At 52.8% G+C, this 26,246-nt stretch overlaps 1 protein-coding gene across 9 annotated transcripts in view; it reads right to left on the reverse strand.

Moving 5' to 3' along the window:
* Nucleotides 1-26,246, reverse strand: part of AGAP1 (ArfGAP with GTPase domain, ankyrin repeat and PH domain 1) — a 392,780-nt gene that overhangs the window by 3,402 nt on the left and 363,132 nt on the right. For all 9 annotated transcript variants that reach the window (XM_084892387.1, XM_084892386.1, XM_084892385.1 and 6 more), the window contains one exon: nucleotides 1,050-1,305. In XM_084892387.1, coding sequence (XP_084748513.1) covers nucleotides 1,050-1,305 — 256 coding nt within the window. The remainder of the gene's footprint in view (nucleotides 1-1,049; nucleotides 1,306-26,246) is intronic.

Below are 26,246 nucleotides of genomic sequence, written 5' to 3' on the forward strand. Positions count from 1 at the left end.
CCTAATCCAATAAGATTGGTGTCCTAAGAAGAGGAGACACCAGGGATGTGTTCACACGGAGGAAAGGCCCCATAAAGACACGGAAAGAAAAGGCATCTGCCGACCTGGCCCTCAACTTGATCTGGGACTTTTGGCTTTGGGGAGTATGAGAAAATAAATTTCTGTTGTTGAAGTCCCCAGTCTGTGGTATTTTGTTAGGGCAGCCCGAAATGATTGACACACAATTGTTCAAGTGAAGCTGAACATTTGAGTGATTTTGATATCTGGGCATCTAATTCTTTCCCCCTTCCAGCTTCATGACAAATGCTTTGGTGGGAATTAAAAAAATAATCTTCCCTAATAAAAATTATCAGAATAGCCCAGACAAAGCCCTTTGACACAAACTCCTACAATATCAAACCTCTCAGTTTAGGGTCTAGCATTTTTGTGTTATGTGAATGAAAAATCCCAATGTCTGGTGCTGGGAAAACCATCTAAACCAGGGGTCTTCAAACTACGGCCCGCGGGCCACATGCGGCCCACAGAGGAGTCTGATCCTGCCCGCCAGGTTTTTTGGGCAGTGAGCGCAGCCAAGGTGTTACAGTAGGAATTAGTAGTTCATATAGTCTGGCCCTCCAGCTCTCTGAGGGACCGTGATCTGGCCCCCACTTTAAAAAGTTTGAGGACCCCTGAACCATTCAGTCTTTATCCTTCTAGTCTATCCCTACCTCCTAAAAAAGAATGGGAGTTTTTTTTTGTTTGTTTTTTTGTTTTTTTGTTTTTTTTTGTGTGTGTGTGTGTGTGTGTGTGGACAAAGACGAGAGACCCCCCCCCCACCACCATGTCGGGCCCAAAAGGGTACCCTAAAAAGATGAACAAAGAGTCCCCACCGGAGGATGGCACATCCACTGACGTCATTCCCGCCTTTCATCAGGAGGCCTCACACAGGTGAGCCCTACGGCAGGAGCCTCCACACGGAGTCCCAGGGTCCCTGCTGCTGCCCACACCCAGGCTGGCACCCATGGTGCCCACAGTGCCTCCGCCCCTGACCGGGGACTCGGGCGACCTACCCAGATCAGGAGCTGCGCCAGGACCACGTTCCCCTTCCGGCAGGCCAGGTGCAGCGCCGTGCGGCCGTCGCCTTCCCCGCAGGTCTCGTTCACCTCGTCCCGGGAGCCGTGCGCCAGCAGCAGGATGACCGTCCGCAGGTCCTCGTCGGCCGTGGCCCGCAGCAGGTGCTGGCCCAGGGACAGCTCGGTGCAGGGCAGCGGGGCCAGGAAGAGCTTCTGCTCATACTTGGCCCGGATCCACCGCTCCTTCTCCTCCCTGCAAGAGGCGGGCATGGTCACCGTCAGGCAGGGCGACTGAGGCCGCACCCCTGTCCCGGCACCCTGCTCACCAGGAAGGGTGGAAGGGGAAGAAAGACAATGGGCGACAAGTGTCTTTGCCAGCGTGGGGAGGCCCGGGGGAGAGGTTCACCGATGGTTCATAAAGTGGGGTACCCCCCAGCAGCGTCGGCACCCCAAGGGACCTGGTAGCAATGCAGGTCCCCAGGCCCCATGAATCAGAACCGCAGAGGAGGGTGTTTGAACCAGCCCCGCAGGCGGATCTGATGCTGAGGTGTTAGTGCAGGGTACCTTGGTATTGCCCTGCACACGGCCTTGAGCTCTCACTTGACTTCCTTTGCTTTTACTGCAGAGCTGCGGCCCCCGAGGAACCCTGCTCCTGCCCAGGACCCATCGGGCATAATGCAGGACGAGTGCCACTGGCACGGAGGTCCCTTCTCCCGTAAGGACAATGGTGAGTCAGGACGGAGGACGCTGGGCTGGAGTTGGGGCAGGATAGCCCCAACCGGGTGTGACCTGCTTTCAGCCTTTAACCCATCCATCCTGGAGGGGAGTGAGGTCTCCCGGGGCTCTGGACCCTTCCCGTGAAGAGCCTGCTGCTACAGACCCGTATGAAAGGCAGAGGCTCCAACCGGGAGGGTCAGAGAAGACACAGCGGCCCCATCACCCTGCGCAACTCTGCCGTCAGGTCACCGGCCCCTCCCGTGAGGGAATGCGTAGGGCCCAGCCGGAGACAGGACCAGCTGCCAAGGCCAGAGCTGGGCTGGGGGGGCAGAGGAGGGAAGAGGTTGGGAAGGGGGTGGAGCCTTGGGGTTGTAGTAACAGGGGCAGCTGGAGCCCCATGGCCCAGTTGGGGAGAATTAGCTTCAGGATCTGGGTGGGTGTGATGACAACCCTTAACCCTCCTCCAAAGGGGCCAGGACACGGCCTGTGACCCCGGGAGGAGGGCTGGGAGAAAAGGGGCGGGGAACAGGGTAAACAGGAGGAAACCAACAGCAAGGTGTTTTATGGGGACCCAGAGGATGGGACCCCGGCCACTGACTCAGCATTCCGTGGCTACCAGGTGGCGTGTGGTTTTAGTTTCTCCAAAAGGGACCTAAGAGATGTTGAAAATAGCTCAGCAACTCTCAACACTTTGCACCATTGTTAGGGATTAAAAAAAAAAAAAGGGGGGGGGGGGAGCAGGCAAATGCAAGAGACAAAGCAAGCAGCTCTCAGGTAGGAGGGTGAGGGGAGCAGGGGGAAGGGGTGCTATCCTATCCTGACAGATGCTTCCGAGAGGCAGGACAGAAGGAAAGCCCTGCGGACAAGGAGTGGCTGCCACTGCCCACAGGGACTTGTCTTAAAGGCACAGCGCTCACCACCCCTCCGAAACCAGGCCCAGCTCCAGCGGGGGGAGACTGCACCGAGGGCCGGTTCTCCAGGAGAAAACTCATTACCAGGACATTTTTTTCTTCCGAAAGGACGGAAAAGAGCCTTGTTTACACCTTTTCCCCATGTTGACACTGCTCCTGGCGGTCTAGTGTCTGGTGAGCCCTAATCTGCTTTTAAATACTTAGGCAAACAGATCCCTCCACAGTAAATCAGGATTAGTTGTGCTTCACTTCCTGGTCCCTGCGAGTGACCCCACAGTGACCCCTGACCCTTTCCGTGCGGAGATCTCCAGGCCAAACTCTGGGCTGCAGTTGAGCAGCTGCCCCAGCGCCCCCAAACGCAGCTCTGGCTCCGGGGGGGGGGGGGGGGGGGCAGGCGTGGCATATCCACTTGGGCCAAAAACACGGGCCCCGGCACAGGGGCAACATCCCTGGGACAGCAGCGCAGGCCAGAGTCGGATGCCGCAGCCACGCCGTGAGCTCCAGCTATTTAAGAACCTTATTTAAAATGTATTAAGCATATGTTGATGCATTTCATAAATCACCCACGAGAAAGAGCAAGACGTGAACGAGATGAAAAGCAACAGTGGTGAAGGATCCGTCCAGGTCTTCAAGTTCCAATTTGCTAACTCTAATTTGGGGTAGGCATTAAAATCAGAGCTGTTTTATTCTGCTCCGCTCGGTTTTAATCCTCACTGCCAGTCACCCAGGGATGAACCGGAGAGCAGAACGCGGAAATCTAGTCCGAGCCGCAGTGATTCCATTTTCTTTGTGATATTCAAATGCCCCAGAGAAGGAGGGTGAGCCCACAGCTTCTGCGTCCTCTCCGGTGGGGCATGTGCAGGGTTGACCATCACCCCACAGGTAAGTTCGCCTAATTCACTGACCTCGACGACCCACGCCTGAAGGAGCATCCTGTTTAAATTGCGCTCTGCTCTGAAAAGTCCTTGCTGAAAGGCGGTTCTGGGCTTTGTGGGGCCGAAAAGGCTGGCTCTCTGGGGCGCCTTCACCAGAAGGGCTCTGATGCTGTGTGTACGGAGCGAGGGGCAGGGTGTTGGAGGGGCTGAGTTGGGCTCACGGGAGGGGGCAGGGTGACCATTCCCGATAAGGAGCTTCAGCACCTCCCACACCTGTAGAACAGGCCTGACACGTGCACGCCTGAGGGCACTGCAAGGGGACCGGGCAGGTGCAGAGCCTCCAGGTGGCCGCTGGGTGGGCTGCCTCTCCCTGCCCCCCACCCTTCACCCTCCACTAGGACACCCCCAGGTCTGATCAGGTGTGGCTTTTATTACTGGACAGAACCACGGCATTTCACCATAGCTTCTTGTGCTCTGAAAGCAACTTTTAATACCACTTCTGGATCCCACAGGACTGCAATGTTTCCGCGTATTTTCAGACACCAAGAGGCAGACAGAAAGCTGAGAGGTCAGGCCACTGGGCTCCCTGTCCTTCCGGGTGCTTCTTTTCTGCAGCTGAAATCCAGCCCACAGGGACAGGGGACTCCAGTGGGAATTCTGGGTACTATTACTATCACGTAGACCCCCTTTCCTGCACTTGTTGCCTTCCCCCACCCCCAACACACTAGGGGGAGCTGAAATCAGGGTCCTTTTTGCAGAGACCACACAGGGAGAGGAAATAGTCATGGCATCAGCATTAGAGACCATGGGCTTTGTGTGTCTGCTTTGCTCTCAGTGCTGCAGACTTTTGCAGCTTCACTAATGTGTTGGCCCGCATTTCTGCATCTGGAAAATGGGCGCAGGGACTCTACAGCAGGCACAGTGGCTGTGGGTGTGAGGCCACGTGTCTGGACGATGTGCCGGCCCCAGCAGTCACTCCGCACAGGGCAGCTGTGGAGGGTGTTGTGATGGGAGAGAGGAACATCTGTAATGTCATGCTGCTATCAGGGAGGTAAGAGCTCGCCTCTGGGGTGCTGTGTGTGTGACACAGATGTGCTGGCTACACGGAGGGTGCGGCCGAAGCGCCTGCGGGGTGCTTAGGTCTCTAAACCCCAGTTGTCTGTACCAGTGAGCTTCACAGGGTCACTATACCTGGCAGGGGAGAGGGGGCCCTGGCTAGGAGCCTTGATAAACCCATCCGTGTCTTACGGGCCACCCCTCGACCGAGGCTGGAGGGCCCGAGGCACTGGGGCGAGGGGTGCTCAGTTGGTTCACATATCCCCATGGCTCTTATGATCTCCTGGGCCAAGTCTGGTCAGCCCCTGCCTACAGCCCTGAGATGTCTAAAGTCTTCCTGGAAGTTTGGACGGAATTAGGCTCCCTCCCCCAATTCAAATGTTGACACCCTGATGCCCAACTGTAATGCATTTGGAGGTAGAGTGTGTGGCGGGTAATTAAGGTTAAATGCAGTCATGAGGATAGGACCCAATCTGATAGGACTGGTGCTTTATGGGAGACACTGGACACCTCTCTTTCTCTTTGTCTGTCTGTCTCTCTGTGTGCACACAGGGAAGAGACCATGTGAGAACACAGCGAGGGGTTGCCATCTGTAAGCCAGGAAGAGGCCTCACCAGAAACCAACCCTGCCGACACCTTGACCTTGGACTTCCAGCCTCCAGAGCAGAGAGAAGGTCCCTGTTTGCTATTTAAGCCCCTAGTTCTCTGTCATTCTCTTTTTGGTTTCTGTGCCAATAGTTAACATGTTAAAGGTGGACACTTGAACGAAGATGCCTTTTCTGGCTGAAACCAAATACTCTGTTAAAACCATTCACCCCAAGCAGCCATGATGCAGAAGCTCAAACACCCTCATCGTCGTCCTGATGTCCCAGGCTCGCCTCCGGGACCCCCTGTCTTGGCTGCGCTTTAATCTCCCCCAAGGAAGGCCAGTTCAAGAGCAGAGGAGCCGGCAGTATATCACCTCCCCTCGTTCCAATCCCCTGGAGGCCCGCTGCTCACAGCCCCTGTTAGCTAATGAGCTAAAAAATGAATTATTGGCACGGCCGGCCGTCAGCAGGGAGGAGGAGGCCAGCTCCTCATTTGAGCCCCTTGCTGACACACCTTTAAATAAATCAACCGCACAGAGCGAGAGAAAATGAGAGAATGAGCAACTAATCAGAAGACAGGCACACTGGCACTCTGACCAACCCCCTCCCCCACCTCGCCCCCCAATAAAGACACAATTGAAGGCAAGGGAGTAAACATTGTCTTCTCTTCCTGCCTAAAACAGAGGCCTTTTGTAGGCGTGCGCCCCATCCAGGAAGCCACGTGGTGTGTGAGCCATAGGGTCTGGGGATCAGAGGACGGGGGTGGGTGGATAAGGTAGCAGGAGCTGTGTGTCCACTGAGGCTCTCAGGGCTCTGCTGGGCTCTGATGATGCTCGGGTCCTGCAGCCCAACAGGCCAGGCCTTGCCACACTTGACCTTGAGGGGTGATGGCATGGCCAAGGCTCTGTGTGTCCCCCAAAGATGTTCTCTGGAACACGGCCTACCTCCAACCTGCAGATTCCGTGTCTGGCAAATGGAGGCACCTGCTGGCCATTGCCGTGAGGGCCAGCCATGAGGCTGTCTCCATTCCACGGGCATGCTCACTTTATTTATATATATATATATATATATATATATATATATATATATATATATATATACCGTAATTGATTTTTTTTTTTTTACAGAGAGGAAGGGAGAGAGATAGAGTTAGAAACACTGATGAGAGAGAAACATTGATCAGCTGCCTCCTGCACACACCCCAATGGGGATGTGCCTGCAACCAAGGTACATGCATGCCCTTGACCAGAACTGAACCTGGGACCTTTTAGTCCGCATGCTGATGCTCCATCCACTGAGCCAAACTGGTTTCGGCGGTGCACTCACTTTTGACAACGCTGACGGTGACAATGACAGTGATGGCAGTAATTGCTACGGACAATTCCTGACAACACAGGGCTCTTCAAGGGACCCTGAAGCTCCTCCCATGAAGAAGCCACGCACCAAATACCGAGCAAAATGCTCACCTGTGGCATTACTTGGAGAAATTCTGACAAAAAAAAGCAAGGCTTCACGAAAAAGAGATGGGCCAATGAAGTCCCACGTTTCAGAGAAGGGGAGGGTGGAGAGCTTAGCAAGACAACGGTTTTCTCTTTTCTGAAATAGGGCGGCTGGGCTGGAAGGCCTGGGGCCCTGCACCATGCAGGCAGGACGGGGCTGGGGTGGAGCGAGGCTCCCGGATGGGCCCTGGCCTTCGGGACGCGCTCCAGGGGCTTGAGTGGCTGGGCCGTAGGGACTGAGCTCCCTTCCAACCGGCTTGGGATGGACAGGCTGGGGTAGGGGGGTGGGCGGGGGAGGAGGTTGTTGATGTTGGGGTGGACAGGAGGGCTTTCTGGCCATGCCCGCCTGAGTGTGTGCTGACCCTGCTCCCGTCCTGCCCAGTGTGGTGCCAGCCTCTCCCGGGGACTATGAATGCCAGATAGTGAGGAGGTAAACTCAGCGGGTGAAGGATCCAGGTTAGTGTAGACAGGAAGATCATGAAGGCAGCCAGCGGGGCCATGGCGGTTATGTTTATCATAACATGTCTACAGGGAGGACTGTGGGGAAGCAGGGCTGTGCTCAGTGCCTGTAGCACCAGGTGGCCTGTCAGCACGTATGAGTGAAGCTGGGTCTGTCTCTGGCCGTGAGGGTCAGTCCTGGGTGAGGGCTGGGCTCCCGCTGCCCGCAGACCCCACAGTGCTTGGCCCTAGGGGACACGTGAGGGTCACTGACAAGGTAGAAGAGGTCTGGGATGGAGGCGTCCAGAGGCCGAGAATGCCACCAGGGCCTGTGACGTGCAGGTGACCGTGGGGAGGGCTGGTGTGCGAACTGGCCTCTTCTGGTCTCGGGAATGTAAGCGCCGTGGCCCTCGACAGTGTTTGCTGTTTTATAACAGACTAAGGCCTTTCTCATCGCTCTCCCATCTTTATTCACCATCCTGCGTGAGCCCAGTGACGGTTTTCGGCGGTCAGCCACCGGCAGGCGTTTATACAGAGAATCGCTGCGGAAATGGCGGCACTGTTAGGCTAGGACACCGTCTCTGGGGTCAGAGCCAGGGGTCAAGGACTTACGCAGTGTCAGCAATGGGGTCGCACCTTTTGCATGAGCACTGGTCTCACCCTGACAACACCGGGCGAGGCGGGTGCTCCTCAGAGACCCTCCTGGAGACAGAGGAGCTGAGGAGGAGCCACATCCAGGCCCGGAGCCTGCACAGAAACGCTGCCTGGACACAGTGCAAGTGTCTGTTGCTCACGCATTTCCAGGCTGCAAAGATGCCGTCACCCTTGGTGCCACCGGCTGCGTTCTGACTCTGGCAGGAAGGGCTCAGAGTGTTGCCAAGGGGTAGCGAGGTTAACGGCTTGGATTCCCAGAAAGGAAAGTTTTTTGACAAATCACGACAAAGACCCTGATTGGTTTTTGACACCGTTCTGTGGTGCTTTGGGAAACGAGGGATTAGAAAAAGACAGAGGCAGTGGCCAGACGCCCCACGGGTCCTGGCAGGTTAAGTGGGACTGAGGCCCCCGGAGTGGGTGAGGACCGGTCCCTGGTGGTCCTGGCCTCGCCTGCCTTCCTTCTCCACAAACGAGGCCTCCCCTGGACGCTTCTACAGAACCCTGAGCAGCAACAGCCCTTCCCCAAAGCGCCCCCGGTGTCAGGTCTAATGTGTTCATTTTTATGGTGTCCCTTCCCCCAAGTTAAAAGGCCAATAACGTGTTTTTTTTTTTTTTTTTTTGTATCTGTCACCTGTCTCATTGTTCCCTTTGGAAACACCCCCCCCCCCCCGCCCCCGCCTCCCTCGGGGTGGGAGAGGATTTGTCAACACGGCCTCTAAAGGACACGGGGTGAGGGTGATCCCCGGGTGAGGGGGGGCCGGTGGGAGGAGACCAGTGCAAGTGTCAGGGTGACCAAGGGGAGGAAGAGGGAAGAAAGGGCGAGCTAGCAGCAAGGAATTTCCAAAGTGTCTTTCTGCCTCCAGCAAAACAGGAACTGGGAGGGGAGGCGTGGAAGAGGGGCCGGAACAATATGCTAGGAAAACAGGGGCTTCCTCTCTGCGGGGCAGCCACCGGCCCGGGAGCCAGTTGGCTGCCCCTGGCACGCATGCCTTCTCCCGCGGCGGCGTTGCTAAGGGGGGCAGGCTTCGGGGACAGGCCCCCCGGACGGAGGATGGTCAACAAAACCCGATGGCTATTTATTTTTTAATTACTGAAAGCTTTTAAGAAACTGGCCACTGTAAATCCCGCGTGCGGGGAGCGGGAGGCAGCGGACGAGGATTTATGCTCTCGGGGCAGAAACAAAATAAATATCCCGCCTGACTCCTGATCAATATTATGAGTGTTTTGGTGTTTTATGAGCTCAGAGGAACAGAACAGGATCATTATTAATTAAATAAAGTCAACCCTATTAGGCTTATTACTTCTGCGAGGCACAGTTACCTTGGCTGGCCTCAGTTACCTGGGGCTGTCCGGGAGGGTGACTGAGTGTGCGCAGGTGCACAGCCTGTGGCTCTGTCCCGCCTCAGAAGGTTGTGGCTACCGAAACGAGTTTGGCTCAGTGGATAGAGCGTCAGCCTGCGGACTGAAAGGTCCCAGGTTCGATTCCGGTCAAAGGCATGTACCTTGGTTGCAAGCACATTCCCAGTAGGGGGTGTGCAAGAGGCAGCTGATTGATGATTCTCTCTCATCGATGTTTCTCTATCCCTCTCTCTTCCTCTCTCTGTAAAAAATCAATAAAATATATTTTTAAAAAAAGAAAAAAAAAAAAAAAGAAGGCTGTGACTAAGCTGGTCCTCCCCTCCCCCACACCCCTCCCCCATCTCTTAGCCCTAGGTTCAGGTTGAGATCTGAGGCTCTGTTCCTTTATGTCACCTTCCCGACACCTGCCTGTGGGAACCTGAACAGGCTGAGAGACACACCCAACAGTGCAAACACAGCATCATCCCTCAAGGTTCCCAGGCAACCACAGGATTTTCCTTCCAACCCCGAGGCAGGCACATGGGGGCTGTCAGGCTCGAGGTGGCCGGGTGGTGAGGAAACATGGGGCTGACGAATGAACAGAGTCAGCTCAAAGCTTGCACCGTGTTCGGTGCCTACAATGGCCAGGTGCTCACAGGAGGATGGACCTAGGCCTCACTGGGAGGGTCACAACTGGCTGGGCTCCTGGCACAGCACCGCCCCCTCCTGGGCCTCAGTTTCCCCTCTGGAGAGAGATCTGCTCAGAAGGTCCTTGTGAATGACGGAAGGGAAGCCTGCAACTGCCTGACGCCCACCAGGCCTCAGTCACCGGGTCCACTGGGAGCAACACCTCAGCTGAGCTTTCCGTCCGGACAGAGATCCGTACAGCACCCTGCACCCAGGGAAGCCACCCGCTCGTGGTTTACACCCATCTGCTTGGATCCCTTTGGAGTCTTCAAACCTGAGCTTGGGGGGTCCTCCTGGCTCCCCCTGCACGGCCCACACCTGCCATCCTGCTGCCACCGGCACAGGGACTCAAGGTGGACCCACCACCGGCATGCAGCCTCCAAGAGCTCACCCACCGCCCGGCTGCAAGGACACATCTGCTCTCGCAGGTGCCTGTGGAGAACCAGCCCCAGAATGAAGGAACTTGCTGTGTTTACTCTCTGGCCTGGAACCTCAGCCCAGCCCAGGGCTCATCCGGCTCAGACCTCAGGTGAGAAGGGGGGGGGGGGAGGGAGAGGGGAGGCAGGGCCTGGGGCTGTTTCTAAGAGATGGGCAGGGGAGGAGGCCCCAGAAGCCAGGTAAGGGGGAGGGGAGAGGAGGAGAGAGGGATTGCTGAGAGAAGTGAGCAAGTCTAACTCTCAGGAAAGCCACTTCTGAGAGCATGCTAGGCTGTCGGAGAACTGCAACGCACCCAGGCTGCTCCAGAGGCAACTGAGATTATTTTCAACACCTCCCCCCCCCCCCACTTCCTAACCTGCTGTAAAACAACACAATGAGAACGGGAGGTTAAAGGGCAAAGTAACCCGCAGCTACACCCCTCAATTCACACACGTTCGTTCTTACCGTCCCGAGCCCCTCCTCCCCGTTTCCCACTCACAGGCTATCTATCTCACCCGGGTTTTAGCACAGACACCTTTATTACTCTGCACCTTTATTAATGCCAGTTTGACAACCGAGGCTTTTGAATTAATTCGCAAATCTAGTGTTTTCACCTAGTAATTGCAGCTCAGTCGCAGCAGCCACACACACACACTCATGGCTCGGCCCCTCAGTGTGAGGAGGAAAAAATGTGAGCAACTGTTTTTGAAGCATACATGGCGATAAATCTGTGCCACGTGAGAGGGAGCCCGAGCCAGCCAGGTGAGGTGGCCCCCGATCCGCGTGGTGTGGCAGGAAACGGGCGCTCCTCGGCGGCCCTGCGCAGCCGGGGGGCAGGCCCATCGCAGCGAGGGAAGTTCCCCGGAACGGATCGGCTCTGGGACATATCGCATCACAAACAGACACAGGGAGAGAAATGGCCCTTTTCCTCCGCTCAGGATGCTGCCACCTGAGTGTGAGCTCTTGCTGCATGTGCACCGGTGCCCGTTAAACACCAGGGAGCACGGGAAGGCTCTTCTTAAAGGCAAAATCGAGGGGCAAGAGGGAGCGATGGCAGAGGGCCGAGCACGACCCCGTGGCGTCCCAAGGCTGTTCCTCAGCCTTCAAGAGGAAGGGCGTCCGTCCCGACACAGCTGTGACATGCAGGCAGTGAAGGGCACGATGCTGAGTGAGACGCGCCAGTCACCAAAGGACAGACACTGCATGGCTCCATGTCCTCAGGTGGTGGGATTCACAAGGAAGTGGAGGGGGGCGCCGGGCAGGAGGCATGGAGAGCAGTTTAGGGGGGACAGTTTCAGTTTGGAAAGATGAAAAGTCCTGGCGATGATGGTGGCACAACAACGTGAATGCACTAAATGCCACGGATTGTACACATAAGCTGATTGAAGTGATAAATGTGATGCTATGCGTATTTTGCCACAATTAGAAAGACTCCAGCATCAAGTGCTCCCTGGTTCCCGGGCACGGGCTGCACTGTGAGATTCCATGGCCCATGCCAGAGCACCAAGGGGCTCAAACCATAGCATCAGTCATATGTGGTGCACATTTAGTTTCCCCAGGGACCTCAAAACATCCCGCATGGCCGGCATTCTCTTCCAGCCAGGAGTCCCTCAGGAGAATGTGCTGCATCTGGTTTGTTTCCTCCTTCCCTCTCTCCCTCCCTCCCTTCCTTTCCTGCTCTCTCTCTCTCTCTACCAAATGACAAACCAATAAAGGAGGAGAGAGAATATCATCTGATTAAGTTGCGTTATCTTACTAGGAGAGGAAAATGGTAGAGAAGAAACTACTTGAGGATTGGCAGGCTTTCTCAGGTGCCTTTTATGAGAATAGTTGTCCTTAAAAAAAATTACTAGCTATTCACAAATCTTTTTTTCTCTCCTGGGACTGGAGGGCTAGATGTTTTTACATACTTAGTGGTAAGAAAACCTACCGGGTGATGATCAGTGGGTTGAGGGTTGTGCTGGTCTCCCCAGAAAAGGGAATACGTAAGATCTAAGTGGCACAGGCCAGCAGTGTCCATGTGGAACGTACTCTGATGCCGCCTAAATCGCTCCAGTCCATACTTAAGCCAGAACAATTCCAGGGACTTTTGAAAAAGTTCAAGCGACTCAAAATTCCTGCCAATGCTTCATCACTATCAGCTGTCCGTTATTTCCTCTCAGCTTTCCATTTGCAAGCACTTGACCACCACATTGCAAATGTGAAACGTATTATCCACGTGGCTTCTGAGACGACGGAAATGAGATTCAAGGACGTGAACACCCAAAACCAGAGTGGCAAAGCGCAGGTCATGCCCACAGGCACCTCTCACGCAACATGGCTAAGAAGGTGCATGTTGGCGGCTGGAGACAATTTCAGACTCTCACGGAGAAACACGTGCAGAAGCCATCCCGCCCGGCTGCCCAGCCCGGCCCGGCCCAGCCGCTAAAGGAACTTCCTCTGAGGTTCGCTGGCTAGAAGCGGGCACGGGCAGCGGGCACAGGGAGGTGGGTTTCCCCGAGAGGAAGGCCGAGAAGGAAGCTAAGATTCCTGAGGGCCACGAGGTGAAGCTGTTAAACACTACCACGACCCACTCAGCCAATACCGCGTAAAGAACATGTGACCCCTCTCTTTCATCTCCTTCAGCCTAGCAGCTTTGGCCCTAAGGTAAGGTGACCAGACATCCTGTGGTGTTTTAAAAAAAATTGGGACTTTTTTAAAACGCCTCGGGACACAGGACAAATTGTTAAAAATCGGGACTGTCCCGCCAAAAGCAGGACGTCTGGTCACCTTACCCTAAGGCCCTCCCTTCTTTTCCAGCCTCCATTCCATTACTGTTTTGAAGAGGCCAAGCTATTTCTGTTGTAGAGGTTCCCCAAGAGCGTCTGATTCACGGAGGGTCATGTGTTTTGGCGAGAACAGCGTGTAGACAGCATGTGCGTTCCCCACATCACACCGGGAGGTGCCACTGTGGAATCTGATCACACGGTGAAAGCCGGGGCCCCAGGCCTGTCCTGCGTCCAGGACCTCCTCCCCTTCATAACTAACACGTGATCTGGGGGCCGATACCTTGAGATGTTGAGTCTCCTGCTGCTGGAACACCTGCCGGGGGCACCATTCTTGAGGTGATGATCCCGGCTCACTCTCTAACGCAAGACACACGCTCCCTAATCCTCTCGCTCTATCAGTTGGCGTTTTCTGTAACGAAGGGACTGCCACCCTCAACTTCCTTTTTTGGAGTGCCACTGTAGACCCACCGCCTTTAAACAAACCTAATGTGTTGTCATAGAATCTGTTAGCAGCATTATTCCTTTTGATGCTCACGCTGTTCCAGGTGTGGCCACCTCCTGTCCTATCCCACGTGTCATCCTCAGTCCCTGACGGTTTCGTGCTTTCTGGCCTGCCCTGTACCTTCTCAGATCCGGGGTGCGTCATTTTCCTAAGCAGCCCCAGTTCTTTGTAGGGAAGCCACTGCTTATTTATTTTTTTATTTATTTTTCTTAAATTTTGAGGTAATTGTAGATTCACAGGTAGTTGAAGAGTGGATATAGAGAGATTCCATGTATCCCTTTGCCTTGTTTTCCCCAAGGATAACGTTTTGGAAAACTATAGTATTGATGAGGTGACAATTAAGATACCCTGATATTAATGCAATCCATCCACCCATCTGAGTCCGACTCCCCCAGCTCTCCCTGCGTTCCTTTGCACTTGGGTGTGTAGTAGGTATTGAGTTCCAGGCAATCTTATCCCATTAGGTTCCCTTATCCATCACCAGTCAAGATACATAACATTTCCATTACAAACACCCCCTCCCGCACATTCTCTACATCCCTAACCCCTGACAACCACTAATCTAGTCTCTATCTCTGTAACTTTGTCTTTCAAGAACCTTCTGTAATGGGATTATACAGCATGTAATCTCGGGGACTGGCTTTTTTCATGCAACCTAACCCTCTGGAGACGCACCACAGTGTACTCCTTTTCAGTTGTGTTCCAGGGCGTGGATAGGCCGAAGCTGGTTTAACTGCCCCCCCCCCCCTTCTCCTGCCACCCCCCAGGAATCTGGGCTGTTTCCTGTTTGAGGCTATTCCAGATCAAGTTGCTCTGGACTTTAGCAAAACAGGTGTTTACGTGACCTTAAGTTTTCCTTTCTCTGGGATAAATCCCAAGAGGCAGTTGCTGGGTCATCTAGGAGGTGCGATGTCTAATTTTATAAGAAACCGCCGAGCTGCTTTCCAGGGCAGAAGCGACCAATTTTTAAAACCGTATTTGGTAAAACCAAACCCCGTTGTCAAACTGGAATTGCGACCACTGGGCAAGAAGAGGAATGTGATTCCTGCTTTTCAGGGGCAGTGAGGGGCGGACATGTGACCCAAGAGTGCGGCCTCCGCCCTGGTCCCTCCCAAGTCCTCCCCCTCACTCCCCAGGGCAGAAGAGGCACAGACGACTTCCAATTTGTTTCTGGAAGTTGATGGATGCAAAAATGGGCAGATATGCAAGTGTGTGTGTGTGTGTGTGTGTGTGTGTGTGTGTGTGGAAAATGTGGCCGAAGGGACAGTGCACAGCGATCAAAAATGTGTTTGTCGAAGTATTTACAAGTGAGGCTTAAGCTCACAAGTTGGTCAGTAAGGAAACACGCCGCCCCATCTCTGCTCACCTTCCACAGAAAGTGATGACAGGGCCAAACAGCCGACCAACTGAAAACATGGTGCGGGAGGAGGGCTCCCCCGGATCTCCCCCCCCCCCCCCCCAGCCCGATCTCCCGCAATCCACGGTCCTGGCCAAGGGGGCTGCTGCCAGCCTTGCAAAGCCACGCTTGCTTTTCCACGCTTGCCTCCCGGTCCTCCCCCCTCCCCACCAGTCTCTTCGGGGCACATTTGGAAATTATTTAAAAAGATAAAATGCCTCTAATCTGTTACCAATTAGAAGAAACATGTGAATATTATTTTCTAATTTGTGACTCTTGAGTGTGTCTCAAACACCAGAGAGAAGTAATTGGAATAATTATGTCTGCTCCTGAATATTTCTATTATGCTCTTGAAAGCGGAGGGTGGAGGTGTCCTCTCTGCGCGCTACGCCCGAGGGCCGAAGGCAGCGCCGAGAACATCAAAGCCCTGGGCAGGAGGGCCTCACAGCTGCAATTTCTCCCCGGCCCGAGGTGGCTGAGCAGCTGGAGCCCAGGGCTGGTGGACGGATGGACAGGAGGGCCTTGTGGACTCGAGGGGCGTGCGCAGCAAGGGTGAGGTGACCAGACATCCCGCTTTTGACGGGACAGTCCCGATTTTTAACAATTTGTCCCGCGGCGATTTTCAGGACTTTTTTAAAATGCCTCGGGACCCGGGACAAATTGTTAGAAATCGGGACTGTCCCGCCAAAAGCAGGATATCTGGTCATCTTAAGCAAGGGTGAGGTGAAGCAGTGGGCTTGATGGGCAATATGGTCTCTTCCCTGCTGGCCCCAAGCATCCCCACCCAAGGGGCTTCTTTGCAGCGGGAAGCTGCTGTGCAGGGCGCATGCTTGATTTATAACAGGAGCGACGAGGATTTTTTTTCTTAACCTAGTGATACTGCGACTTGAGTGACTAACTCCTGAAAATTGGTAATTTCCTGGTGCTTAACAGTAGAAGGCCCACCAATGCGCGAGAGGCCCGCTAATAAATTTATAGGGCGTTGTATGCCGATTAGACCCCGTCAGCCACTCGGAAGGCGGGGGTGCTGATCGGGTTATCACCCCATAGACCCGCTCTTTATTGCCGACACTCTGCAATGCCAGCCCCCCAATTCCATGTGTGAGAAGCAGCGTATTCATGCTGACTGGACAGGAATCTGTGACTTCCGGAGGGCCTTTCTGGTTAGCAACCTCCATTTTCTTCTGTGCAAACTTCTCTTTGTTCTCGAGTGATAAACAAAAGCCCGAGATGAGCATGGCGCCTGTCAGGAGCAAGGTTCACCCGGGGCGTCGGGCTTCCTGTGCAGACAGAGGCCCCTGAGGCCCGGGCAGGCAGCCCCTGGGACGGACCCCTGCTCAGAGCGCCAGCATCCCGGCCGCTCGGAGCCTGAGACACACGTAAACCCACCTTTTGGAACGGGGAGGAGGCACGCAGCTCTGCCCCGGGGAACTCCCAGCATTACAGCCATGGACGGAACTGACTTTAATTTTGTATACATTGAAGAAAAAAAGAAAATCACAAAAGAAGTGCATGCTCTTGGAGACAAAGTCACCCGTGTGGAAATGTAAAGTGGACTTGGACATTGCCACCCCTGGGAGAGGTCTGGCTCACACCCTCTCCTCCTGGGCAGGTCCCGGTCTCCCCAGCTCCCGAGGATGTCCCCTCCCTTCTCTTTCCACTCCTCCAAGTGATGGGTGCCAGCGTCCCTCCCATCTCTGTCCTTGGGAACATCATGTTTCCTCTTAGCTGAAGTGAGTTGTTCAAATGTGCATCGATTCTCACGCCATCTAATGCCCTATTAAGCATTCATTCTTTCAGGAAATTTCAATGGAGCCCTCACTAGGAGTTAGGCACCAAGCTCTGTTGGGTCTGGGCTTCAGGTGAATAGAGGCAGATGGATTAAAAAAAAAAGAAAAAAAGCATTGCAGTGGGGAAAGAACCCCATTCGTGGCCTATGCCGCTGTCGTCACAGGAAAACACTGGGCGAGACAGAGAATTCTGTCTCTTGGCTTGTACTGCGTGGACAGCCCTGGTCTTTTGTTGATAAAACTTAGGGTGCAGCTACATTCAGATGAAAAATGAACACTGTTTCCTGCAGCTTAGGATTAGGAGCACACGGCGCACCTGTCAACGTCAGCGCACCCACCACTCGAGGGCAGCCTGGGAGCCGCTGCGACGGATGTTCAAGTTCACAGAGGGGTTCACCCCAAGACCTGCCACCACCCACAGCGCCACGGAAGGCAGCCTGTTTGGGAAGGCCTGCCCACGCCACAGACACCTGAAGCACTTGGCGTCCTGGGGTGGGGTGAGAGCTGTGACACATGTGCTGGTTGCTTAAAAAATAAAAAATAACAAAAAAAATATATATACATACACTCACACACTACACACACACACACACACACACACATCAATATATATTTTTAATTGATTTCAGAGGGAAAGGGAGAGGGAGAGAGAAACATCAAGGATAAGAGAGAATCATTGATCAGCTGTCTCCTACACACTCCACGCTGGGGATCGAGCCCACAACCCGGGCATGTGCCCAGACTGGGGATCAAACTGTGACCTCTTGGTTCATAGGTCAAGGCTCAACTGCTGAGCCACCCGGCGGGGCTGTGCCGGTCACGTTAATGGGTGGATCCATTTTCCAGCCCGGCCCCTTCCTCAGTGAGCACACCAACTCCTTCGGGGCGAGGAACCCACAGGCCTCTTGCCAATTCCGAAGTGAAGGCACGGTGGACTCCACAGACGGTGAACGAAGGACACCCTGTCCAAGGGCACCTCACCCCCGTGCAGACCATCAACACTCACCGCTCGGGCCTCAGGGCCATGTGGGCTGAGGACTTCTGAGGTCCGGTCCTCAGCAAAAAAAGAACAGGGTCGCCATAAAGCCCCTCCTGGGATCTTCACCAGCTAGGGGGGATGGCCATGATCACAGGAGAGGAGGTGAGAGGTGGGCACCACGCCCACACATACGGTCACAGGCTTTCCTGTCTCCATCTGATCTCCCAAGGGCCCATTCATCTTTCCTAAAAGCCATTTGCTCTGCCACAGTGGCCTTCCCCCTGTCCTCCCCTGCGGAGCTGATAGGAAGCTCTCAAATCTTACCATCCGTTCGGTGTTCACTTCTCCCTCTGACACCCCGTGCACATACATTTAAAAGGCACTAAATGGCCGGAACCGGTTTGGCTCAGCGGATAGAGAATCAGCCTGCGGACTCAAGGGTTCCAGGTTGGATTCCAGTCAAGGGCATGTACCTTGGTTGCTGGCACATCCCCAATAGGGAGTGTGCAGGAGGCAGCTGGTCAATGTCTCTCTCTCATCAATCTTTCTAACTCTCTATCCCTCTCCCTTCCTCTCTGTAAAAAAATCAAAAAAATATATTAAAAATAAAATAAAAGGTACTAAATGTGTACGCCTCATCTCCCATCACGCTGTCGTCAGTTGAATTCACAGGCCTCCAGCTACTTCACCTAAGAGGGTAGAGAACACTTCAAGTCCCACCCCTCTACTTAGTGGAAGGCGGTCCCTGAGGCCGGCAAGCTAGGACCCAGGAGAGGGAGCGTCCCATTGTGGACTCTGAGGGTCTCTCTTGCCCCAGAGGGGAGTTCTTGTCAGATCAGCACCTCTGGACAGCCAGTTTTTTATGAGCTGTCCATCGGGCCAGGGGACATTGAGTGTTTCCTATACGTCTTCCCAACCCTGGCCTGAGAGGTTGGTGCTGATGTGTAAAGTACCTGCTACATCCGGTCACTTCCCCTCTGTGCAGGCTGACCAGCCCTGTCCACACCGTAGAGCAGGTGGCTGGAGAGGGGACCGGGGGTCTCGACCACAGAGGACAGTCTTAATGCCCTTTCCCTGCAGAGGCAACTGGTCTGTCTCCCACCTCCCACCGGAGCCCTCATCAACCCTGGTTAGCCTCAGCCATGACCCCTGATTTGTTTCTTCCTGGACAAAGAAACCCGCTACCTCTCTGGTGGTTGTGGGACAGAGAATGCCCCTGTGATTGTCCTTAACAGACGACCCACGGCATCGCATGGACACAGAAAAGAGGTTGAAACACGCCTGTGATCCTGTTATCCTGATCCAGGTCCCGGGTGGGCACGAGCCAGGAAGTGGCCTGCTGCCGGCAGGGGCCCTGGGGCTGGGCTGGCTCTCCTGGGGGGAGGGAGGGAGGTGCCTCAGGTTTGTGAGAAATGCAGGCAGGAGGGGTCACAGCAGAAAAGGCGAATGCTCGGGGACCACGCCATTCCCTTTTCCTGAGGTCTTTCCTGGAGGGGGGCATGGCGGGTGCAGGGCTCTCTCAGTGAACCCAGGACGCACCCTCCCCACCTCCATGGGCTCTGGCTCCTCCGCTCCCTGCTCCCTCCTCCCCCCAAACAGCTCTGAATGCCTGTCCCCTGATGGGCTCCATAATGAGAAGCGCTGTCAATCAGGGCTCCATTAGCCGGGACAGACTTTCACTTCCTGAAACAATTTATTGGATTCCCAGAAGCAAATGGGCCTTCCTCCTTTTCAGCTCCGTTTTTGGGGAGCTATTCAGAGGGAGCGCGCGTCCCCTCGGTGCCTGCGGAGCGCCTTTGTCTCCTTCATTTACTCATGAAAACAGTTTCCTGAGTTTACCTACCTCCGCCTCCCCGCTCCCCCAGTGTTTGCCAAAAGTTTTTTCCCCCCACTGCTCAGTCGCCACACAAAACCCACCAGCTGGTTCCAGCTATGGAATCGGGGAGGGAGGCCTGGATTTTATTTGCAGGTTTTTGGAGGGAGACGGGGAAGCGGTGGGGGAGGGGAGCGGCACACACTTGAAAAAATTAAATTTGTGCAAAGGAATGAGGCTGAAGAATGGATACGATGCCTCCTTATCTGTAACTTCAGGCCATGTCTCCCCCCTGACCATTCTCTATTCCTGACCAAGAATTCAACCAGCTCTATAAAAAGTAGCTCCAGATGCCCTGGCTGAAATAGCTTCTTTAAGATGTTTAGATTTTTTTTTTTTTTTTTTGGACTGTGTTTACACCAGTAAGACCTAGGTTACAAGTGACAATTACAGTTTTACTGTGATACGACTTCCAATGATTTAAAAAACCCACGCAGCCCACAGGGAAGTGCTGCCCCGGGTCTCAGAGGCCTGTACGTCTCAGTTTCTGAACAGGAAAGGGGACTCAGAATGACACAGAATAAATGTTTCTCTTCTCCTGCTCTTCTTCAAGAGTGATGTATACTGTGCAATCGCACCTGCGCAGGAGGGCGATACCCTCTAGGCATAAATCAGCGTAACTTTTAACCTGGGAAAACAGACGGCAGGCGGCAGGCAGTGATGTCTCGCCTTCTGAGAACTTCACCTCAATAGTAAATTGGGGGACACGTCAGAGCCACTGAGACGCGATCAGGGTAAAATTAGGCAGCCACGTGAGAAATGATATCTATTAGGCTAATCTAATCACCGAATACTTTACAGATGAATTAGAATTTAGAATCCAATTACTTCCAACATTCAGACTGTCAGCCTGTTTCTAAGCGGGGGGAAGAAAAAGGGGCCGCTGAGGGCAGGCTTTAAGGGTGCAGTGAGTGGTGTGGGCCCTCTCCTGCTCTGGCTGCGGCAACAGCAGAGATGACAACTGCCATCAGGTCTGTGCCTGAGGAACCCAAGGCCAGGATCTGGGACTTGTATCCCTGACGGACAGCCATTGTCCCCAGCAGGAGCCCCTCACAAAGGATGCGGACTGGGCCACATCCCAGGCCTGGTAAACCGCAGGGGGTCCTTGGGGGTCCCTGCAGAGGCCAGCCACGCCCTAGGCCTGCCCCCATCCCCTGATCTCTTTAGGGCTGTATTATTATTATTATTGCTATTATTTTTGATTGACAGTAAAGGCCGTCAGGAAGTGAGGCAGAAATGAAAAAGAAAAAAGGAAGCAGAACAATCTTTACAGCATGAAATGAGCGAATGCAGCCTGCATTTAAATTTTAGCATGCAGCCCGGCCAGTGTGGCTCAGTGGTTGAGCAAGGACCTATGAACCGGGAGGTCACAGGTTCAATTCCTGGTCAGGGCACATGCCTGGGTTGCTGGCTTTATCCCCAGTAAGAGGTGTGCAGAAGAGAGCCTATTGATGATTGTCTCTCATCATTGATGTTTCTCTCTTTCTCTCCTTTCCTGTCTGAAATCAACTAAAAAATTAAAATTTTTTTTAGCATGCCAATGGGTCATAGGCTGGCTGTCAGGATTGAATACACTTTAGTTGAAGGCAGCCACTCGGACCCCTCTTCAGGAAGGCACAGCACAGCTCCAGCCAGCCACCCTCAGGCCATCCACTCCAGCCCCTCGCTGTCTGTCGGGAGGGATGTTTGGTGTTATTGGGCCTGGGGTTTATGATAGGGAAACTTCAGGCCCAACTGAACAGACAGGTCCAACCCTAGAGGTTGTGAGTTCTCCTGCGATTGTCCCTTTAATTGCTGAGCTGCACCGCACTTCCCTCTTCACTGGAACCTTTGTGTGTGCCTGTGTGTGTTCCTATACTCACATCTATCTCTTTGATTCATTTAATTGAGGGCAGAGCACTGGATAAGATCTTAGAAGAGGCATTCCTTGTTCTAGCATGATTTATTACAGCTCTTGAAAACACCTGTTCATCAGTTTATCTTTTGTTAAAACAAGATCAGACTAAATATCCAGTTCCTTTAAAATATTAACTGAAATCATCCTATGTAATATATTATGTAAAAAAACCACCCATATAATAAAAAACAAAAAAAGAGAGAGATTCTGCTTAAGAATAATCATAAGAAAGCTCTCAAATTTGGGTGAATTTTTCTCTACATGCGCACACCCACACCCACACACACACACTGTTGTATGGGATTTCAATGATTTCTCAGAATGGGTATTTTCCAAGCAGCAAAGGGAAGCTGGTACCTGCCTGAAAACAGGCTCTTCAAAGCAAAGCAATATCATGTGAAGCATTTCGACATCCTTTAGATGGGTGCAGGCCAAAAAAGTCACTTCCTCATGACAAAATAAAAACAATCCTCTAGCGTTTCCCTCAGAGGAAGAGTCAGCCTGCCAGGGAGATGACACTCTCACAGAACAGACTCGCTCTTCACAGTTGTCTGCGCTGTTGGGGACACATAGGCCGCAGCCGCCTCCTCCCTGAGTGTAGAGCAGGCCTGACGGAAGGCCAGGCTCCTTCCATCACCACTGAGGCAGGCTGTGGGCCGCTGGGAGCCGTGTTCCCTCCGGAGAGGATGGAGGGCCCTCACCCCCAATCCGCCTGGGTGCTTCGGAAACGCTCTCCCTTCCCGAGATCAAATGGGCAGCAGGCTGGAAGCAGGGCCTGGCCTGAGCGACCGTCACGTGCCTAATTAATGACCCTGCCGGTCGCAGCTGGAAGAGCTGAGCTGGGGGTGATTAATTAAATTAGCTGGCAGAGGAAATTACAGTAGAAAAGCCAAAGTTTGATTGCCCCATAATTAACCGCAGTGCAAATAATATCTGCATCTATAACTTGCAGCGATGAGATCAGAAGCCAACTGGATTTGGCGCTGATTGAAGCTGTAAATATCCCGTGGTGAAAAATGATAGGTTTGTTCTAGGGGGAAAACTTACAGAGATGGACGTCCAGCTAACGTGATCAGGGGAAAAGGGCACCGGGGAAGCGGCAGGAAGGAAGCCTTACCTTTCAAGCTGCCTTTTTTTTTCAACATTAAAACACCCTTTTTTCATGTTTCTTTTGGGTTACGGACCAGGCCTGATCTCCTACGCAGCCTGTCTCTACATTTCCGATTGGACTTCCCATGCCTGGATCCTGTGTGTTAGGGGTCCATTCCCCTTCCTCGGCCCAGGGATTAAACTCAATTCTAAAATAATTTCATAGGCTGATACAAGGGGGCTGCTTTCATCTCCCCTAAAAGAGGAATATTCTATTTAGACCATCAAATGTGTGAGCGATTGCTGCTTTTCTGGATAATGACAGTTTTTTCCTCCTTTGTAACAATTCCATGTTCAAAATATGGTTTCATTAGTGATAGGATCCTACTTAAAAGAAAAAAGTATTTTATACAGATAATTGCCCTGCAAAAAACCTGCAGAACTTTAAGCAGACGGAAACAGGACATTTTCCTGCCGTTCCACGTACGTTCACTGGGAAGTTATTTCCGGGCGGAAGTCCTGCGTCTCTGCTGGAGGAGCCTTCGCTAAGGGCTTGGTGGCTTTTGACCAAGAAGAGTGGCGTTTGCCTGGCAACTGGTCTGCACCTTCCCCCGGTCTGGACAGACGTGCTGTCAGTCAAGCGGAGGGAACACTAAGGTATACAAATGTAACACAGAGTGATAGCATTGTAAATGCAGTGTTGCTCGGAATATTGTTCTCAGTTGAGTTTCACAACAATCAAGTGGGGCAGTAGGGCAAGAACTGTCATTCTCCTTTTTCTTTTAAATAAGAAGGTTGAGGCCGTGTTGGTCACCGGTGTGGAGACAGCTGTGGCTTCTGCTGGGATAGAATTCTCTGCACAATCAGAGTCATGGCAGGTGTGATGGCCAATTTCATGTGTCCACTTGGCCAGGCTGTGATGTTCAATGATTTAATCAAACCGGAATCTAGGCATTGATGAGAACAGTTAGCGCCTTCTATAATCAGGCCTTTAAGAAAAACCACCCTTGCCGAAACTGGTTTGGCTCAGTGGATAGAGCATCAGCCTGCGACTGAAAGGTCCCAGGTTTGATATAGATCAAGGGCATGTACCTTGGTTTCGGGCACATCCCCAGTAGGGGGTGTGCAAGAGGCAGCTGATTGATGATTCTCTCTCATCAATGTTTCTAAATCTCTATCCCTCTCTCTTCCTTTCTGTAAAAAAAAAAAAAAATCAATAAAATATATTTAAAAAAAAAAAAAAAGAAAGAAAGAAAGACCATCCTTGACAATGTGAGTGGGTCATATTCAGTCAATTCATGGTCTTGTGAGGAAAAAACCCTAAGATTTCCTAAAAAGAAGGAATTCAGCCTCAAGACTGAAGAATCAACTCCTGCCTGAGATTCCAGTCCTGCTCTGCAGATTGCACACTTGGCAGCCTTCACAATCAGGAGCCAAATCCTTAACACAAATCTCTGTGAGCACGTGCGTGTACACACACACACACACACACACACACACACACACACACAGAGCGGGTTCTGCTCCTCTGGAGAACCCTGACTGATAGTGGAGAAGTGTCCCCAGCAAAGCGGCGCTGTGGAATCATGAGCCTGGAGATGACACCTGGACTGGCATCAAGGGCGTGAGGCGCGAAAGGTGAAGAAGAGAGAGAAAAAGGAAGGATGCCGGCTGGGGGTGGGGTGGGGAGGGCACCTTTCTGGAGATCACTGCAATGACACCAGTCCATTCCTCACGTCTACAACCTTTGACCCAGTTAGGCTCCTTCTAGGAGCCTATTTTTGTAAAATAATGAGTCATAATCCCCCCTCCCCCCATGAATCCACAAACATGCTACTGCAGCATGCTTTCAGTATTTCTTTGCAAATATTCCCAATGTCCACATGCAAATGATGAAGCAATGACTCAATCATGGGATGAATTACTGGGCCAGCACTGAAAAGAATTCTGTGAAAAGCACAGTGACACGGAAAGAGGCTCACGATGCAACACTAGCCTAAAGCAGGCTTTGTGTCGTTTCGAGCATTATTTCTTGGCAGAAATGTTGTGTCCATAAAAAGACTTTCTGTAATACACAGACACTACCTGGAAGTGGAATCACAGGTGCATGTGTGCGCCTGTATGGATTTTAGCCCACAGCGTACAGTCACCACCAAAGGCTGGCCCTGACCCAGAGCAGGTATTTCTTCAGGAAGGGTTCCGTTGCCCAGTGCGTTTGGGAAACACTACGGTTGGCCAGGATGTTCACAGTGCAGAGCCTTGGCCTCTCACTGGTTGGGGAAGCTGTGCATACCAGAGAGAGGCCACTTTCATTCTGTTTATTTCAGTTCTCAAACACCTCTTTTCCCAGACACATCTGCTTGTTAACAGTTGCCAGAATCAAATTCCACAGGAGAACGTTCTGGAAGTTACAGCTTTGACTCAGCCTCCTGGTTCCTAAGCAGAGCAGGTCTAGGCTGGTTTATGTATGGCCCACTCACCACATGGCTAAGACATTTGAGAAATAGATGTTCTCTAGACTTGAAAAAAACTCACACCACATAATAGTCTCTTGGTTGTGGAAACAACGCCATTTTCTAGATCTTACTGGGAAGGACGTCGGAAGGAAGCTGTTACCGGATGGGGGGTCTTGGCGGAGCGGGGAGCAGCCTCCTCAGTGCCTGAGGCCCGAGTGCAGACTTCACCACAGTCCTGACTTCCTCTGCCCCACGGCTGCCGCTGCCTTTTTCTCATTGAGGGCCCTGGTTGGTTTTCTTCACATAAATTTCAGATTCTGAGCCATTTGGCCCGACACAAGCTTTCAAGCCTACAACCACTGGCGACAATTCGCATGGCTGTTCCCACTGTCAGAGGTCCTACTCGGAACCCGTCGGAGATGCAGGGACACCACCCAGGTCTGGGAGGAGCGTGATGAGATGACAGGAGCCCAGAAGAAGTGTTCCCACTGGGGGTCCTGCAGGGCGGCCTCAGGCCAGTTCCAGTACCGAGGGGGCCCCAGCAGGTTCCATATTTACCCGAAAGACTGAAAATCCAGGAAAAGAGGTCTGGGCTCCGTGTCCTTGTCCACATCCCAGGCTGGGACACCATTCCCTACGACCGCAGCAGGAGACCCTTTGCGGTTTCCACCCCCCAGACGCAGCTTCTTTTTGTCTTGTGTTTCTTCAGAAACTGGGAGCCCCCTCAGTGTGTGGCTAAGGCCTTTTGTTTCCCTAACAGCTTTATTGAGGGATAATCTACACACCATAAATGCCACCTGTTCTAAGTATACAGCCCAACAATTTTTAGGAAATCCACCGAGCTGTGCAGCCATCGCCATGACTCGGGTTTATGACACTGCTATCACCCCGAAGACCCCTGCTGCCTGTCTGTCCACTGCAGCCGATCTGCTTCCTGTGGCTTCGACCTGCCTCTTCCAGACACTGCATAACAATGAAACCCCATCCTAGGCAGGACTCTGCGTCTGGCTCCCCTCACAGAATGCTCAGGCCTTGGTCTTTCCACGGATGCCGTTAAGTAAATGAAAATGGGGATTGCAAATAAAAAGCTCATTGGAGGGAGTGCTTTGCATTGGAGTAATTTTTGTTCAACTAATTCGATGTAAATTTTCATTAACGCTTGTACATGTCAATTCTGCTTCAGAGCAGCACCTGCTGTATTTAGGGTGTTGGATTTTACTGCAGACTACTACTTAGTAAGAGCAAAGGGACTCTTAATTTTTTAA

Source organism: Pipistrellus hanaki (genome assembly GCF_964339955.1).
Source record: "Pipistrellus hanaki genome assembly, chromosome: 8".
NCBI classification, from domain to species: Eukaryota; Metazoa; Chordata; class Mammalia; order Chiroptera; family Vespertilionidae; genus Pipistrellus; species Pipistrellus hanaki.